We start from the raw sequence: 18,361 nt of genomic DNA, 5'->3' as shown, positions 1-18,361 counted from the left end.
GGACACCCAAGACTTCAGGTTCCCAAAAACTGTCAAGTGGGGCCTGGGTCTCATCTTCCGTGGGTCCCCTTACAGGGAGTTCTGTTAGGCCCTTCAGCTCCACTGAGGGCCACGGGGCGGATACCTCCTCTATTCTTTCCTTCTCCTGTCCTTCCTGACTCGGGCTCTGTTTTCTAGGGTTTTCTGCTTCAGAGATCCCTTCCCTCTTCCTCAAGGAGTCTCCCCGTGCCTTTTCTATAATGGGCTTTCTCCCCTGACCTCCTTTCTCTCTTAGGCAGGGGTCCCAGTCAATGCCCACCACCACTGGGTACAGCAGGCCCTCTACTACCCAGACCCGTTTCCAGCAGAACCTGTCCTGGACCTCAAGGGGCACCTGGGCCATTGGGCACTGCGCCTCATCCCCATGGATGCTCTCCAAATTCACTTTGGCACCGGGAATCATAGAACTGGAAGGGACCTCGAGAGGTCATCTAGTCCAGTCCCCTGCACTCAAGGCAGGACTAAGTATTATCTAGACCATCCGTGACAGGTGTTTGTCCAACCTGCTCTTAAAAATCCCCAATAATGGAGATTCCACAACCTTCCTAGACAAATTATTCCAGTGCTTAACCACCCTGACAGTTAGGAAGTTTTTTCTAATGTCCAACCTAAACCTCCCTGGCTGCAATTTAAGCCCATTGCTTCTTGTCCTATCCTCAGAGCTTGAGAAGAACAATTTTTCTCCCTCCTCCTTGTAACAGCCTTTTATGTACTTGAAAACTGTTATGTCCCCTCTCAGTCTTCTCTTCTGCAGACTAAACAAACCCATTTTTTTTAGTCTTCCCTCATAGGTCATGTTTTTCTAGACCTTTAATCTTTCTTGTTGCTCTTCTCTGGACTTTCTCCAATTTGTCCACATCTTTCCTGAAATGTGGCGCCCAGAACTGGACACAATACTCCAGTTGAGGCCTAATCAGCATGGAGAAGAGCAGAAGAATTACTTCTCGTGTCTTGCTTACGATACTCCTGCTAATACATCCCAGAATGATGTTTGCTTTTTTTGCAACAGCATTACACTGTTGACTCATATTTAGCTTGTGATCCACTATGACCCCCAGATCCCTTTCCGCAGTACTCCTTCCAAGGCAGTGATTTCCCATTTTGTATGTGTGCAACTGATTGTTCCTTCCTAAGTGGAGTACTTTGCATTTGTCCGTATTGAATTTCATTCTGTTTACTTCAGACCATTTCTCCAGTTTGTCCAGATCATTTTGAATTTTAATCCTATCCTCCAAAGCACTTGCAACCTCTCTCAGCTTGGTATCGCTCACAAGCTTTATAAGTACACTCTGTATGCCATTATCTAAATCATTGATGAAGATATTGAACAGAACTGGACCCAGAACTGATCCCTGCGGGACCCCATTCATTATGCCCTTCCAGCATGACTGTGAACCACTGATAACTACTGTCTGGGAACGATTTACCAACCTGTTATGCAGCCACTTTGTAGTAGCTCCATCTAGGTTGTATTTCCCTAGTTTGTTTATGAGAAGGTGATGCAAGACAGTATCAAAAGCCTTACTAAAGTCAAGATATACCACATCTAACGCTTCCCCCCATCCCCAAGGCTTGTTACCCTGTCAAAGAAAGCTATCAGGTTGGTTTGACATGATTTGTTCTTGACAAATCCATGCTGACTGTTAACTATCACCTTATTATCTTCTAGGTGTTTGCAAATTGAGTGCTTAATTATTTGCTCCATTATCTTTCCGGGTACAGAAGTTAAACTGACTGGTTTGTAATTCCCCAGGGTTGTCCTTATTTCCCATTTTATAGATGGGCACTATATTTGCCCTTTTCTAGTCTTCTGGAATCTCTCCAGTCTTCCATGACTTTTCAAAGATAATCGCTATTGGCTCAGATATCTCAGAATCACCCGTTGCGGCTTCACCAGCCCGCTCCTTACAGGAGAGCAGTCCGAGGCTGTATCCACCAGACCCCACTGGGGTCTCCTCCCCACCCTCACGGGAATAGTGGACAGTTTCCGCCCCTTCCCCTACCCTCCAGAGTTGGTCCACCCATAAAACTCTGCAAAGCCACATTCCATGTCCAGGGAGTCCCCCTTTTTATGTCCTGGTTGCCCACATTGCCAGCAGACGAGCGGCCTGGTCCCAGTGGGAGCTCCCCAGTTGTTCTCCTGTTTTTTCTCCAGACCCTTTCCAGTCGAGGGTTCCCTGGATTTTCTCCTGGTTTCTTCTTCCTTGTATGGGTGTCCCTCTTTCCTTGAGAAGTTTGCCTCCGCATACTCCTCTGACAGTTTTATCGCTGCCTCTACTGTATTGGGTTGGTGGTGTCTCACCCATACCCTTTGTTCTTGGGGAGGCCATGTAAAAACTGTTCTAGGATGAGCGCCTCCATGATCTCTCCCACTGTCTGGGTGTCAGGTCTCAGACATCGGGTGGCCCAGTCCATTAACTACTGGGTGAATGCCCGGGACTGCCCACCTTGCCGCCTGGAACCTCTGGAGGTACTTCTCGGCGGACAGTCCACCCGATCTAGGATGGCTGCCTTTACTGTGTCGTAGCTCCTGGCCTGTTCCTCACTCAGGGCCATATAGGCCACTTGGGCTTCGCCGGCCAGGTAGGGGGCCAGCCGCAGGGCCCAGGTTGTCTTCTCCCATCCTGCCCCACAGGTCACCCAATAAAATCGTTAGGTAGTAGGTTTAAAACCAACATAAGGAAGTACTTCACACGTTGCAGTCAACCTGTGGAACTTGGTGCCAAGAGATGTTGTGAAGCCCAAAAGTATAATTGGATTCAAAAAAGAATTACTGAAGATAATATCCTGGAGGATAGGTCCAGCAATGGCTATTAGCCAAGATGGTCAGGGATGCAGCCCCTGCTTTGGGTGTCCCTAAGCCTCTGACTGCCAGAAGCTGGGATAGAGGATGGATCAGTCGATAATTGCCCGGTTCTGTTCATTTCCTCTGAAGCATCTGGAACTGGCTCCTGTCAAAAGACAGGATAGTGGGCTAGGTGGAACATTGGTCTGACCAAGTAGGGCTGTTCCTATGACAAAGGTGCTGAGAAATGTTACATTTTAGATAGAGACATTAATACATTTCAGAATGTACTGAACAAGAACAATGAAGTATGCATGATTTTGGCTAGAGACCGCTGGCTCCATTTGGCTGTGAGTAGGATTTGTTTTTGTTTTGGAGAAGTGAGGAACCTGAAAATATTTTAGTTGAAACCAAATGTTCTTGAAAAGAGGTATAACAAAATTGATCACGTTACAATGATTTCCTTTTAAAAGCTTTTCTGTCCTGTTGCCAGCACTGATACACATCAGTGGTAGACAATGGTGACACCACTACTTGTTTTATTTTAGGGAAAGCATTGCCTGCATAATAGCACGTATCTGCCTCTGGGCCAACTTGTCATCTGTGTTTCTGTCCATCTGCAGTGCTTTGTAATGATGTTTTCCTTTTGCTAGTCAATTGCCTGTCAGTTCATTTGACCAGATCTAATCTCACCTGATCCAATCAGTTTCCTTGCAGTTCCAGATTTTTGTAATTCAGAGCAGTGGGTTAGTCATTCTTTGCACTTGTATAGATTATACTTTAGATGTAGTTATTTCACTTGGTTGCTGGATTGGATTTTCATTTCACTATTTTTTGTTCGATAGTGCTTATCCATAGACAGAGTATGTGCTTAATTACAGTTCTGGATACCATCTTTGTCTGAGAAGGTGTTTCTAGTTGATAGCTATTTCTGAACTGACACAGGCTGTCATGAAGTGAAGGAGAGAAGATTGAAACAAAACTGCTCTGGGTATCCCAAGAAGGGGATCCTAAGGATATCTGTTTCCTTTGTTTTAAGTCTCCCTCCTATATGTCCAGACTCTGTATTGACACTGAATTGCTTTTTCAAAATAGTTGAATCTGCCCTACCTTTCTCTTCAAATTGAAATGTCTTAAAGGGCTCAAAATCCTTTCACTGGCTCTGTATTGTGTTTATAGGTTGATGCAAGAAAGAGCTATTTTTCTTTATGTCCTATTTGCTTTTCTGTAGTTAAAGATGTTCATATATATTTATTTGAAGATGCAGTGTGCTCTTCTGCATGTGTGAATCACATGATTATCTTGTACAGGTGCACACCTTTTTATGTGCTTTTGACAATATAGACAACCCAATAAATAGCTCAGTTGAGATTTAGTTCTGCAGTGTTCTCTGACTAAAAGAGAAGAGCTTGTTCTCTGACTAACGTTGACTTAAAAGTTGTGTGTGTTGTGTTTAAACTAAAAATCATGTGGGGTTTTTTGGGTTGAGTTCAAGTTCAGGCCATGCCTTCAAAAATTCACAGCACACAGACTTCTTCATACCTTGAAAAATAAGGTGTTAATGTAGACTGGTTTATTCTGGATATAAAAAAATACAATGTACTGTACTCATTTGCAAAAGTAAATCTGTTGCCTTGGTGTTGTGTAACCTAGATTGTAAAATCTTCACGGTAAAGGGTGAGGCTTTTGTCTGTCTGTAGAGCACCGTGTGACTCTATGATATTGTATACATAAATATTGATTTTTCAGATCCTCTAAGGAGACAACAAAACGACGGACAAGGAACTAAGTGCCACTAACACCAAAATATATAGCTAACAATTTTGGAATACGCTTCCATGTGAGCTGAGGTTCTTATCACAAAACACCAATACTTTTTCTTCAATTTTGTTCTTTAATCACAATCTCTCTGTATAAGTCCTCTCTGTTTTTAACCAAAGTAAGAAGAGATTGGCCAGGGTAGGTGGAAAAGCCCAGAGCTATTGTAGCTGTGAATTTAACCATCATCATGGAGCGTTGTGTACTTAGATGTATATTCACATTTCTTGTTTTCTGTTTGCTTTAGCTCAAGCCTGGGAGAACATGATGAGTGCCTCAAGCCAGAGTCCTAACCCTAACAATCCTGCTGAATACTGTTCTACTATCCCTCCCTTGCAGCAAGCTCAGGCCTCAGGAGCCCTGAGCTCTCCACCTCCCACTGTGATGGTACCTGTGGGAGTTTTAAAGCACCCTGGAGCAGAAAGTAAGAAAACGCTTTCATTCTTTCTTCTAAACAAGCTTTGATTAAATGTTAATGTGAATCCCTGGTAACACACCCCTTTCAAACCTTGCAGCTAAGGACACTTGTCATGTTGTGGGTGGGATCAAAGGGAAGGAGAAATGCAGACAGGAAATATATGTACAAATGTAATTTCCAAACACATGGAGATGATTGTTCCTAATCATGCTGGCAGATATTTCTCTAAAGTACTCAGTGTGTAGGAATTATATCCGAGAGCCCTATATGTGCAATAAAGTTTTTTTTTTCTTGTACTGATTAAGTAGATATGTCTTATTTTCTTAGTCTAGGGAATCTTGCACAGATACCATCTTACCACTTGTTCCTCCCATCTCTACTGGGTAATATAGTACTATCACCCACTGACCCTGGTGCCCTTCTGCCACCGTTTGAATTTGTGTTCAATATTTGCCTAATAATGTTAATATGGATTTGTCATATCCCTGCTATCATTGCTACTTTTTACATTAGAACTAAACACCTTCACTTTTCTTGAGCGAAGCTTCTAGTTCATGTTGCTGCAAGATTTTGAGCTTTGTTTTTCTCTCTAGTGGCTCAACCCAGAGAACAAAGACGTGTTTGGTTTGCTGATGGGATATTACCTAATGGAGAAGTTGCTGATGCAGCAAAATTGACAGTGGCTGGGACAACTCCTGTAGGCACCCTAGCAGTGTCACATGATCCAGCCAAGCCTGTGACCAACAGCACTCTATCAGCAGAGGTGAGGAAACATTGTGCTGTTTGTTGTTTAGAACAGCATGGTCACATTGTCCTGGATGGTACATTCAGTTCTATGGCAATTTAAGTGAGACTGATATGTGAAGTCTGTTGATTTAAGATTCTCTTTTAGTAATATGTATGGCTTATGTCCAGGCTGATTTTGAGGTTTGCAGAGTCCTGAAGCTGGCTATATATTTTGGAATGAGCCATTGAATTGCATATGCCATTATGCAGTAGCATTTTAGAGCTCTAATCCAGTATCAGGCCAGTACTATTCAAGGAGTTTTCCAAGCTTTGGGTATATGGCCTGTCTGTATGCATAAAGGGCAGGGCTTAAATTCAGCTGGAGCTGTCCAGAATGGCGCTCCGGTAAATATTTTCAAAATCGTGGGCAGAAGCTTGGTGTAACCGTAGCTGGTTTGTTTCTGTTTTGTTTGTACACGTGTTTATAGAGAGAGGAGGTGCTGGGTCTGTCTTAGTCTGTGTCAATGTCATGTACCAAGGGTTAACTTATATCCACTCTATAGAATTATCAGAGGTATATCTCTTTCACCTACATCTAGCAATCTAAGGGTGAAGTCTACCCAGCTCTTGCTTTTTTTAGAAAATGTTGTCCTTTCTTATTGTTTCCTTTTTGTAGACTGATAACACTTCTGGATTCTCGGGAAGTATAACTCAGGTTGGCAGTCCAGTTGGCAGTGCGATGAACCTGATTCCTGAAGATGGTCTTCCTCCAATTCTGATCTCCACTGGAGTAAAAGGAGGTGAGAGCAGTAGGGGTAAATGGACACTTATTTTTGGCATTCACTGGTGACAGTTTAACAATTCAGGCTGCCACATATAGATAGAAAGTGGAATCCTGGATATAGCCTAAAGATATTAACGATGAATACTAATGTGTAGTTAACTGACTTGGCCGTAGATAGTGCTTACAAGCACCTGTAGAAAACATTGTTCAGACAATGAAATTACTATTAAAAGTAAAATACAAAGCAAAAAAGAAAATTTAAATTGAGCCCAGAAGTATGTGCTAATTTCCTCATTAATCAGGCTATGGGGAACATTCAACACAGAGATACATTTTAATTAGTCATATAAATATTCATGTTTCCACTCTGTGAAATTTTCTTGGAACTTCTGTTTGGTTTGAAGGTATCCGAAAATACATAATTCAATGACATCATAAATACCATTGGTTGTGATGAGACTTCTCATACTTGTGAGTATCTTAAGTGAACCAGGAAGTTCTTAGGAGAGCGTTAGCATTTATTAGAGGCCTTAGCTCAATTTTCACTTTTTGGTAGTTCCCCTTTAAAATTTGTGGTTAGTTCAGCATATTTCTAATTAGACGGTAAGTAACTTTATCTCGGATATTGTTAAAAAATAAGCATCCTTTCATTTTCAAAACCAGTCTGCCCCAATCTGTATTAGCTATTCGTGAAGCTGCCTAATTATTGAACCTCTGTAACAGAGAGAAACTAGTAACCTAGCTTTACTTAATTAAATTACAGTATACTTTTCAGCACGCAAGCCAAATCTCACAAGTCCAACAATTTTACATGGATATCTTAAGTGAATCATACTTTCTGTGTGCTTGAATTAATTCGAATGTCATTGTACCTGGTTTGACTTACAACATTTTAACTACCAAGTGGACATTTAAATCACATTTACAAATATTTAAAATATACTTTTCACATTAGTAAGGTGAACTTTCTCTCTAGATGTTTATAGGTGGCAGGATAACAAACACCCTTCCAAATTTCCCTTATTTCTTTATAATGCCACATTGCTGACACATTGGCAGGAGAACAGATTACTTCACCAGTTTGGGTCTTTATATTTAAACACTCCATTCATATGGATCTAATCAAAGAAAGTATCTATACTTTGAGTATCTTACTGAATACATTTGAGACGCAGGATTCGAACCTTCTGTCCAGTTTCTTGTATGCTTTTGTGAAATGTGGTTTCATATGATGCTCCTTCCTATGCGGTTGTACTGTAGGCTGTTGCACTTAGATTATAAATTCCGTGACTGAAGCTCCTGGTGCTACCACAATAGAAATACTAAGTGTTAACTTTTTTTTTTAAGCATTCTACATTGTAGTCTAACACGTGTTTCTAAAAGGAAGTCAAAGGTTTGATTTTTCAAGTTGCTACTGCTAATGATACAAATTAGTTGATAAAAATTAAGGCTGGAATTTTCAAAGGGGCCTGTGGGAGTCAGGTGCCCAAATCATTGAAATTTGAAAATCCCTGCCCAACAAGTATCAGAACAAAATACATTTTTAAATGTCAGGTAAAATGTAAGTGAATCAAAGTGTATGCATTAGAGTGATGTCATTGCTTCGCTGATTACATTGCTGGGTAGATTACTGTCCAAATAAACAAATGACTTCATGATGGGTTTCTTTCTTATAGACTATGCTGTAGAAGAAAGACCATCTCAGATCTCTGTGATGCAGCAGCTGGAAGATGGCAGCCCTGACCCTCTTGTGTTTGTTTTAAATGCAAATTTGCTGTCCATGGTTAAAATTGTGAATTGTAAGTTATTCTTTATTGAATAAGAGGGGGGCAAAAAGATTGTATACATACTCCTGGTTGAAAACATTTGATATTTACTACCCACAATCTGTGAATTGCTGCATGGAAGGAAAATGTACTATATTTTTATTCCTATTAAATTATAAAACGCACCTATCCCATGCTCTAGGTTGGATTAGTCCAGTTTGTATTTTTGTATAAAATTATCTGTATGTGCGCCTGGAGCATCCTACATACTCATCCAACCCAGCAGGGCTCACTTTTATTCACCAATCCTCCCCTAATTGTTAATCCACTTGAACCCGTCTCAAATCCTGGGAAAACAGATAAATCTTTCAGTGATGCTCTGAAAACCAGCAGGACTGTGGCTCTGTCAGACCAAGGGGTGAAGTGAGATCCCCAGTCAGACAGTGGGGATCGCTGAAAACCACCCGGCCTCTCAGGTCATCTTGTCTACATTCTGGAGGGGGTATGAGTGGGGAGGCTTTTAGTTTAAGTGCCTCAGTTGGTCTCCACTTTTATTTCAAAATAAAAAGCAGGACACTTTTGTAGCAACACATTTTTAGGGTCTCAAAATGCTCATACAAAAGATAAAAAATGCACTTTTAAAAATGTGCCCTGGTTTTGCTACTCTCTGCATCTGACACAACAGCAACATGTTGGTCTTTCTTGGAACATGTCCTACATCCCCCATTCCCAAACCTTGAAGCGGTGTAGTGGCCCAGTGGACCATGCTATGCACCATCCGATTAGCCACCCCCCTGATTCCTCTACCCTCATCCACATTCCACCCCTATTTTGGAATGCAGACACCCGGTGTGTTGATCTGCTCTATTGTGTTCAGGCATGTTTGTGTGCAAGATTTGGGTCCTAGAGCCTTAGGTATCTGAGTAGCAAGTGCCAGAGTTATGCAATGTTAGAGTAATTGATTTTTTTAAAATATGCTGTCTTCCTATAGTGAAGTTTGGGCATGGCAACAGATGTTGAGTGGAAATCTACTTTTTCCAGCCTGAGTCATGTTTTCCTCTCTGCAGATGTGAACAGAAAGTGCTGGTGTTTCACTACAAAGGGAATGCATGCAGTGGGGCAGTCGGAGATAGTGATTCTCCTGCAGTGTTTACCTGATGAGAAGTGTTTGCCGAAGGATATCTTTAATCATTTTGTACAACTTTATCGGGACGCCTTGGCAGGTGGGAATGATTTCTATTTGAAATCTGTAGTAGGTAACTTCAATAAATAAAATGAATGGACTAGAGAATTGCTTTGATAAAATTGAGAATTTATTTTTATTTAAAAGTAGAAAACTTAGTGATCAAAGTTGGTAGTGGTCTGAGTTCACTTCAGTTATTAGTATTCAGTATTAGTATGATATTCACTAAGGTAAATGGGAGTGCAGTAAACAAAACAATATATCTAAGCTCTAATTGGAGAAGAGGGTAGCATTGCAGTAGCAACAATTATATTGAAGGGGAAGCGCTTTCCTTCTAAGCCCCTTTTGCCAGCTGTCTGTAATTTTCAGAAAGTTGTACTTGGATAGAATTTTTTCTTGCATTTTTCAGCTCAAAGGTGACTCTCTAAGGTAAAATTCTTTTTAGCCCTTACTAACTTCTGAAAGTGTGAAAGTGTCTAGGGGAGGGCAGGGGAAATGCTTCTGGGCCATGCATGCACACATGAGAGGGGGTAAGGTGAATAAAGGCCCATCATATGCTATTATAGCATTAGGGCTTGAGAAGTCTCCATAAAATAGCTCTGCAGTCTGTAAAGAGGGATTCTACCATGCATTTGTCCAGTGCCTGGTCTGGTATGCCAGGTGCTGTCCTCAGAATTTGGGCAAGGGTTACATAAATTTGAAGTTGGTAGCTCTAGTTTTTACAGTACCTAGCACAGTGGGCTCCAAACTGGAGCTCTTGGGCACTGCAGTAATACAAATAATAAATAATATAATAATTTCACTTTGCAGTCAGAATTTTTTAACACATGGAAATAAAATGCAAGAACTCGTTAATGAAGCATTGTAGTTATGGTAAATGTACTAAAATTATCAATATTATGATTTCCTATAGTAATTGTAAGTTGGCCACATTACAGCCTAAAAAATGAGTTCATAAAGTAATGTTATGTATATATGTAAGGCATGGATGAATTACAGTTGCTGTAGGAATCATACCAGAATTTCCTGTCTTTGATAGGTATAGAATCCCAACCATGAAGTTGTATTAACATATTTTTTTGTACCTAATTTAGATATTACTGGGCAAACGGGCTGTCACTTTAACAATTGCCAGTCATAAGAATCCAAAAAGCGTTAGTTATAAAGAAAAAAATGATGGTATAAAATATCCAGATACGTTAATTTATTTTGTACTCCAGATTAGTCCTCTAGAGGAGAAATCGTATTGCACACAGGGATTTATATTAAAAATTCATATACATGTACAGATCATCTATTGCACGTTCTGCACAAAGTATTGTGAATAATCATCCAACCAAAGCTCTCTTTGAATGATCGATTGAATCCAATTGTTAAGTGAGATAATGAAAAAGAGGTCTCAAAATATTTGTCTTTGTACAACAAAGGCCAGCTTGTCCAGTGAAGGTGCTTGATACAAAATGTACCATTGTCACATGGCCTCACTGGTTTCAGATACGGTGGGAATAAATAATTTCCAAATCTGACTTAGCCACCAACACAGAGTCGTTGTTGTCTTTTATGATGGTGTGTATATTGCAGTGCTGTGGTGTACAATTACACTACGGAGATACATAATTCATAACTTCTACCTAATGTATTCTGAGTCCTATTTTTAACACTCTGCTGGTAGTAATTTGATGTACTACATCGCAGTGCTGAGAGGTAGTGCTTGCTGTTTTACAATTTTTAATCAGAAACCAAACTCCTGCACTTAGAGTTCCCAGTTTTTGAGGTAGTTTTGAAAATACATAGTGCTATATTTCAGACCTGTAGTAGAAACAAATTGTATCTTGAGTAGTTGTATGATTTAAAAATGATTCTCACTCAGGCTTTCATAAATCATGGCATGCAGGATAAATTGCCACAGCAGCATATTATGCATTCTTTACATATCCATCCTTTCCTCTCCCAAAGTCATGTACCTATGAGAGAAATAAAATATGCACACATAAATATAGGATTCTTGCAGACTTGACTTTCCTCTGTCTGCTTTCCTCTCTATTCACCAAGAGGAAGAAAAAGTGAGGTGCCATGAGAATTTCTCATGTGACTGTAAATTCTTGGTGTTGTTAACAAGCATGCTGGTTATTACAGACATGTCCAAGCTTCCAATTTTGCCCATTTTATCAGAGGTGCTGCACCCCTGATGTTTATCAGTCTGTGAGAGTGGATTTGCAGTGAATGAGAATTTATTATAGAAATTAGAAACTGCTTGAAAACCCGCTTAGCAATTTTTATTTCTTGATTATAATATATGTATTTGAATTGGTGTTGCAGACAGGGAACAGAAGTATTTTTTTGTTTTTTGAAGAAATTTTGCTGCAGAAGATAAATAGGGAGGAGTGTAACCATACTGGTTATCAATAAAGTGTCTTGAACAGCTAGGATACAGAAATTGGTTACTTAGTTTTTGTCACTGAAAATATGTGATAATTATTTTTGCTAGATTTAGGTAAGTAACAAGAGATGTGCATGCACCTTTGGTGAATTTTCAGGAAACAAAATTAAATATATGTGCTTGCTCTTCCATCTCAGTTCTTCACTTTTCAACTCCACCTTTATGGAAGTAAAAATCTTAAGTGTTGTTTTTATATATATATATATATAGGTAAAGTTGCATAAAACCATATCTAGTGCAGTGTTCATGCTAGTTTGAATTTTCTGCTTTGAAACTGCAATGATTTTCTTCATAAAGCATGTCAATTCACTGTCAAGCTGGGGTCTGTTAGGTGTATAAAGAGTTTTTAATTGCAAAACTGCAGATATTTTGAAGAAAAGATACAGGGTTTCAGTATGGATTGCATCCGTAGAAAATATATTTTAAAATGCAGGGCTCTTAAACCAAGTGTAATTGCTGTTCCAGCCTCTCCTCCCCATCATTTTGTTTCCCCTCTGGCCCCTAAAGGCTTTGTTTGTTGTCAAGCTCCCTGCTGAATTGTTGCTTTTCTTGTTTTGAAATGGTAGGCTAATGCTTTTCTGTTGTAGTAGTAATCCCATGATGATGTCTTTGTGTTGGCTATAAGCCCAGCAGGAAGTCCAGCAAGTTGAGAAACGAGAACTTTGTCCATGTCAATGGCTTCTTTGAAGCAGTCAGACATGCTAATTGAAAGCTGCTCGATACGCCTTAGTACACTAGCTTATCTTTTGATGGAATATAGTAAGTACTTGCATTTTAATATTGACTAATGTAAATCTGGCAACAGGTGATTTAGTTCCACTGCCTAAACACATTATAGGTTTGCGTAAGGTTTTGTTTAATTTTTATTACCTTTTTCATTAAACGAGCATGCAGCATTAAGAGGAGCAACATAGAAGCCAAATACAAAGTTCATATAAAAAGATGCACATATAAAACCTGGATAAAGGAGAGAGGTTTCATAGACCTTCACTTCCTGAGTGTAATGCACAGAGATGAATGCAAAACATACATTACTTAGGCAAAGAGACAAAACCTAGGGAAGATGGTCGTACCATGGCATGGAGAAAAGATGAGAAAATTGTGAATTGGTCACTGAAACCTACTTTTACCAACCTTAACCAAGGACAGTAGTAGGTGGTAAAGCATCAGTGCTTCCAGACCACATCACTACTTCATCCTGAATTAGTTGCTGTTATCCCATGTGATTAGCCTAAGTATGTCTCAGTAAAGGGCTGCCAGGCACAGAAAAAATCTAGTGTGTTCAGCTTTATATTTGTTTTCTCAAACTTGGCATCTTCTAAAGCATGTTGCACCAAAGTGTTAGATATATGGTTCTCCTGTGTATGTATTTGGCCCTCACTGCCATGCTCTCTGGTTTGTCTCTCACTTTTCCAAGAAGAGAGAGTGAAATTTTTTGTAGAAATTCAGCTGGCCTGGTTTCCCCCAAGTATTATTGATTCAGTTCTATTGCTGCAGGATTAGGTTGCACAACTTTCCACCTTTACGGAATGGCATTTAATCTTAGGCAGTCCTTGATGGTGATTACTGTTCATGATGAAATGAGGGATGAGTGTGCAATGAAGGCAGCTCCCACTCCACTTAATTGCATATTAACATATTTAGAAATTGGGACCAATTCTCTGACATGGAATTCATCAAATTATATGTATCAAAGGGGTAGCCGTGTTAGTCTATATCCACAAAAACAATGAGTCCAGTGGCACCTTAAAGACTAACAGATTTATTTGGGCATAAGCTTTTGTGGGTAAAAAACCCCACTTATTCTTACCCATGAAAGTTTATGCCCAAATAAATCTGTTAGTCTTTAAAGTGCCACTGGACTCCTCATCAAATGATATGGAAATCATCAAGAATTTTAATAAGCTCCACCCATATGGTTTAACTGAGCACTGAGCAGGGACGTCTTATTTTGTATGTTATAAGGATAAGGGTACATGAGAATATACTGGCACCTAAAAATCTGTTTGTAAATAACAAGGTAGAGAATTCGAGTTAGAAGCCGGTCTGTCCTCAGTTAAAATATGGAAATAGCTGAAACTGGAAAGTTGTTTAAAGCAAGGAATGAAGAAACATTGTGGTCCTTTCCCTCCCCTTTCCTGGTATGAACTAATTTAACTGATGAGGTCAAAAAGTATTATCTAATAAATATACAAAATGTTTTGCTCATTAAGCGAAGTCGTCCCAGTGAAGGACTAAAGACAGTCAGGGAATAGGCCTTCAGGAGGAAAGTGACACCAATGGACTGGCGTGTGATGATTTTTTTTTAAAAAGAAATCTATAGAGCTGCTTGGGATTTAAGGTCAAGGGTAATCCAGTATAACAGTTGGTATTGAACTTCTGCAAAGCTGCTTTAGATGCATCATGCACACCTATTGCAATGTATAAATAAGATTAATCTTATTACATCACATGTATGCAGCAACTACTAGCAAAGGCACCTTTCTCTGTATTTTGGAACTACTCTAGGTTTCTTTCTTTTTACAAGGAAGTTATAACATAGTCTACGTTAAATTATATGCTTTTGAGAAGGATAGCATAGCTGAGGTTCCTTTATTTAGAATTGCATTTTGGCTAGAAGCTTCTGAAATAACTAAGTGTTGTGTGCAGAGTAAATAATAGGATCTGGCTGTGGTTTATGGTAGCAGGGTATTGGATGATTGAGTTGCAGTTTTCACTCTTGCTGGGTTTATAACCTGACTTTCAATTTGGGTTGGGATGAAAATTGTCCTGTAGGCAGCCAAAGTATGCATCCCTCGAGCTGTCACCTTCAGAAGGCTGGTGCCTTTCACTTCTGGTTCAATACTTGGCTTTAGTCACAATTGGAAATGTTTGGTCTCTTCATCATCTCTGTTGGACGGTAGTCCATGTCACAGAACTGTAGAATAGTATATAGCTTTATTTTCCTATTGTCTTTTGGTACAAACAGTACATGAGAGAGATGTATAGAATTAAATAGTTACACTTAAAGTAATTCAAAGACTCATATATTTTAAGGCTAGAAGATACTATTATGATGATGTAATCTGACTGAAGAACTTCACCCATAATTTTTGCATTGGGCTCATAACATCTATTTGAATAATAGTAGAGGAGAAAAGATAGGCAAAGAAGAAGAGATGTTTTCCGTGATTTGGAAATGGGCAGAGAGCCAAGACAGATACTAGAAAGCTGTTTCAGAGGAAAGAGAGAACTCTTTCATGGGCATTTTTTTTTCATAATTTTCATTCACTATTTAAACTTGGCACCTAAACGCATGATTGGTGCACTAGAGCCCCCATCTGCTGCTTCCTTTGTTCCTTCTGGTGCAGTGAATCAACAGACAGAGAGAGGAGAGGGAGGGCGTGGGGTCCATTGGAGTGTCTGCCCCTTCTATTTATAGTCCTATCCTCTAAGAGGCATTTCCAGCAGGGAGCATGGCGCCTGGGATACTGTGTGGACAGGAACCCCATGCTGCTGCTTTGCTAAAAATGTAGATTTTCTACCCATGCCCCTTTTCTTGCCAGTGAATAGCTACTTAGCAGGTAATGGTCCATTGACCTTGTTTACACCTGGCTGAGGCATAAGCCTGCGCCTTTGTCTCTGAAGAACTGGTTTGGCCACTCCCCAGACTTGGAAGATGTTTATGGCCTTGTCTTCACTAGTGGGGTAAATCAAACTAAGTTACACTACTCCAGCTATGTGAATAACATAACTGGAGTCAACGTAGCTTAGGTCGACATACCCTGGTGTCTTCACTGCACTGCGTCAACAGGAGACGCTCTCCCGTCAACTTACCTTACTCTTCTTGGGGAGCTGGAGTACCAGAGTCGACCGGAGAGTGCCCTGCCGTTGATTTAGCGGGTCTTCACTAAACCTGCTAAATTGACACCTGCTGCATTGATTGCAGCAGTGTCTCCCTGGTAGTGAAGACAAGCCCTTAGTAACACCATACAGTGGAATCGTATAAGTTTACATACATTATTGCTACACATATTTTATCAGGACAATAATGATCAGCACGTTTTGAGTTTTCAAATGATACCTCACAAAGCATACTTTGTATAAAGATTATTACAATAGTGTGCAAGGGGTAAATACAGGGGTACAGTTTGTCACAATATGCTTAACTGGTTAGAGTGTTTTTCCTTTTTAACCTTTGAGAGTTCTTTTTTAAATGGGGTGAAAGTTTCTAGACGATAGTATTTGCAGTAATTTCACAATGTAGATTTCTAACACATCCGTGTGCGTAAAACTCAAATTTAACTTGAAGACATGATCCTACTGAGTGACTCCTGTGAGATGCTGTGCGCCTTCAACTTGCATTGGGGAAATGAGTGCTCAGCACCTTGCAGGATTAGGACCAGTGTTAAAAAAGAGAGCCAGTAAAGCAACATTAATAACAATGTTCACAGTTTCTGAATTTTGGTCCAAAAAAGGTTAAATCACACTGAAAAAAGCAAGAGTTGCATTGAAGTGGGTTTGCCTTTCTGCTTTCCCCCTCCAGAATTCCAAATGGATTGGTACAGGGATATACCAAGGACTGAACACTTTTTGCTTGTTCATAAGTCCTATCCTTTGGAAACATTGCCATTTCAGAATCAGCCGCAACAGATTGACATTTCCTATGCAAAGAGTTAGGATTCCTGTACTTAGCTGCAGGAGGCAGTGAGATGAGGCTTCTGTTTACAGACATGCCCTACTAATAAGCTGTAAGCCCAAACTCCTAGGGACCTATAGAGAAAGGAACATACGATGATTGTGCTGGCCTGGGAGAGCTGCAGAGACAGTGCCCTTGGTCCATGAGGGCAAGAGAGGAACATCTTGTGTCGCCCTCAGGTGAGACTCTTGGAGCAGAACCATGTCCAGCCCTGACTTCAGAGAGAATCAGTGTGACTTGGAGCCTTCGGAAGTGAGTTGATCCAGGGACTTCCTCCAAACTACTGTTGGTTAACCCTTCCTTTGCCAGATAAAATTGTAGTAGCATTAAGTATTTTTCACGCACTGTAATTTGTAGTTATTTGAAAATGGCTTTAGGCTGTTTCATAACAAAATCAAGAAGCCTTGTAACTGGCTGCCACATCTACCGTTCTGAGTGTCGATATAGCTACTTCGATGTGACTGAGATTTTACTAACTTAAGACCCAGTGTTCCTCTCAACTGTGTGGCATGGAGCAAAGCATTAGTAACTGCTTTAAAATGAACATGAATGTTGCCTTAAATTAACAGTAGTCAATGAGGGGACTGTGGGCTTCAGAGGCACGGACAGCTGTAGCAGACGTGTGGAGACTGAGATCAATGCCTGCACAGCGATCTCGCGTAGCAGACCCGCTGACACTTGTGGAGGAAATTCAGCAGCAACTACTACTTTTTAGAGGGCAGTTAACTTCCCCTTGACACTCTCTCTGTTCCTCTCTCAGAAGGGAGGGAATGTACACATGTAGGTCAGCCAGCAGGAGCACACTTATCAAGTCGGCCATGCTACTGGAATAAAGAAAGCCCTGGAATAGTTGCAGAAGAGCAGGCCTTCAGCATGGATGCCTCCAGACCTGTGGTTCTCAACCTGTGGGCCGCTTGTGGACCAATCAGCACACAGCTGCGGCCCATGTGACATCCTCAAGGCCATTCGGGTACTATATATATATTGTGTGGATGTGACCCACATAACATACAGAGAGCTGCATATTCAGCCCACAATGGTAAATAGGTTGAGAACCACTGCTCCAGATCGAAGAGATTGGTGCCAAGATTCCTCTTGGGTCTCCAGAGATGGCATGAAGGCCAGATCACAGTCCCCTCCATGAAGTGTGATCTCCCCTCCCTAAGAGCAGCATGTGTTGCCTTTGTAAATCCTAAATTAATAAAACACGAATTCTGACATTCAGTAAGGATGAGAAATGTTACCAGATGTCTCCATACATTATTTAAACCTTGTTGTGCCCTTCAATAAAGGGAAGCACATTAGTGTATTTTGTGTACACGAGCTGTGTGTGTTACTACTTGATGTTTTAATCAAAGCTTTGTTTAAATGTTGCATAGCTAGTTATATTCTTACAACAGAAAAGCCAAGGATTAAATGAGCCAGGGAGACTGAACTTCTCTCCCCTCAGGTGGTGGTCACCCCAGTCAATGGAGTTGAAGTACATGTGGAAACATTTCCTTGTGCTTTCACAATCCTTGCTGTACCTATTTTGTAGATAGAGGTCAGTCTCAAGGCCTGCCAGCACCTTTCAACAACACTTGCATCCACTTACACTCTGTTTAAAAAAGGGGGAAAGAATTTTGTGTTTGCCAAAATGAATGATCAGGATGCATCTCTTGATTGTGGATAGTAATAACATTTTGTTAAATGTTTTCTTAATTATCTAATCAACTTTAGTTCAT

General features: G+C 40.4%; 1 protein-coding gene across 1 annotated transcript in view; it reads left to right on the top strand.

Annotated features, from left to right (window-relative positions):
- ZFYVE9 (zinc finger FYVE-type containing 9) overlaps positions 1-18,361 on the top strand; it is a 92,150-nt gene that overhangs the window by 56,120 nt on the left and 17,669 nt on the right. Inside the window, exons 6-10 of the mRNA XM_048860832.2 lie at positions 4,890-5,066; positions 5,654-5,823; positions 6,463-6,586; positions 8,247-8,369; positions 9,404-9,559. Coding sequence (XP_048716789.2) covers positions 4,890-5,066; positions 5,654-5,823; positions 6,463-6,586; positions 8,247-8,369; positions 9,404-9,559 — 750 coding nt within the window. The remainder of the gene's footprint in view (positions 1-4,889; positions 5,067-5,653; positions 5,824-6,462; positions 6,587-8,246; positions 8,370-9,403; positions 9,560-18,361) is intronic.

The sequence above is a fragment of the Caretta caretta genome, chromosome 8 (assembly GCF_965140235.1).
Source record: "Caretta caretta isolate rCarCar2 chromosome 8, rCarCar1.hap1, whole genome shotgun sequence".
Classification (NCBI taxonomy): domain Eukaryota; kingdom Metazoa; phylum Chordata; order Testudines; family Cheloniidae; genus Caretta; species Caretta caretta.
The sequence above is the reverse complement of the archived record's forward strand: the minus strand, read 5'-3'. Positions and strand labels throughout refer to the sequence as shown.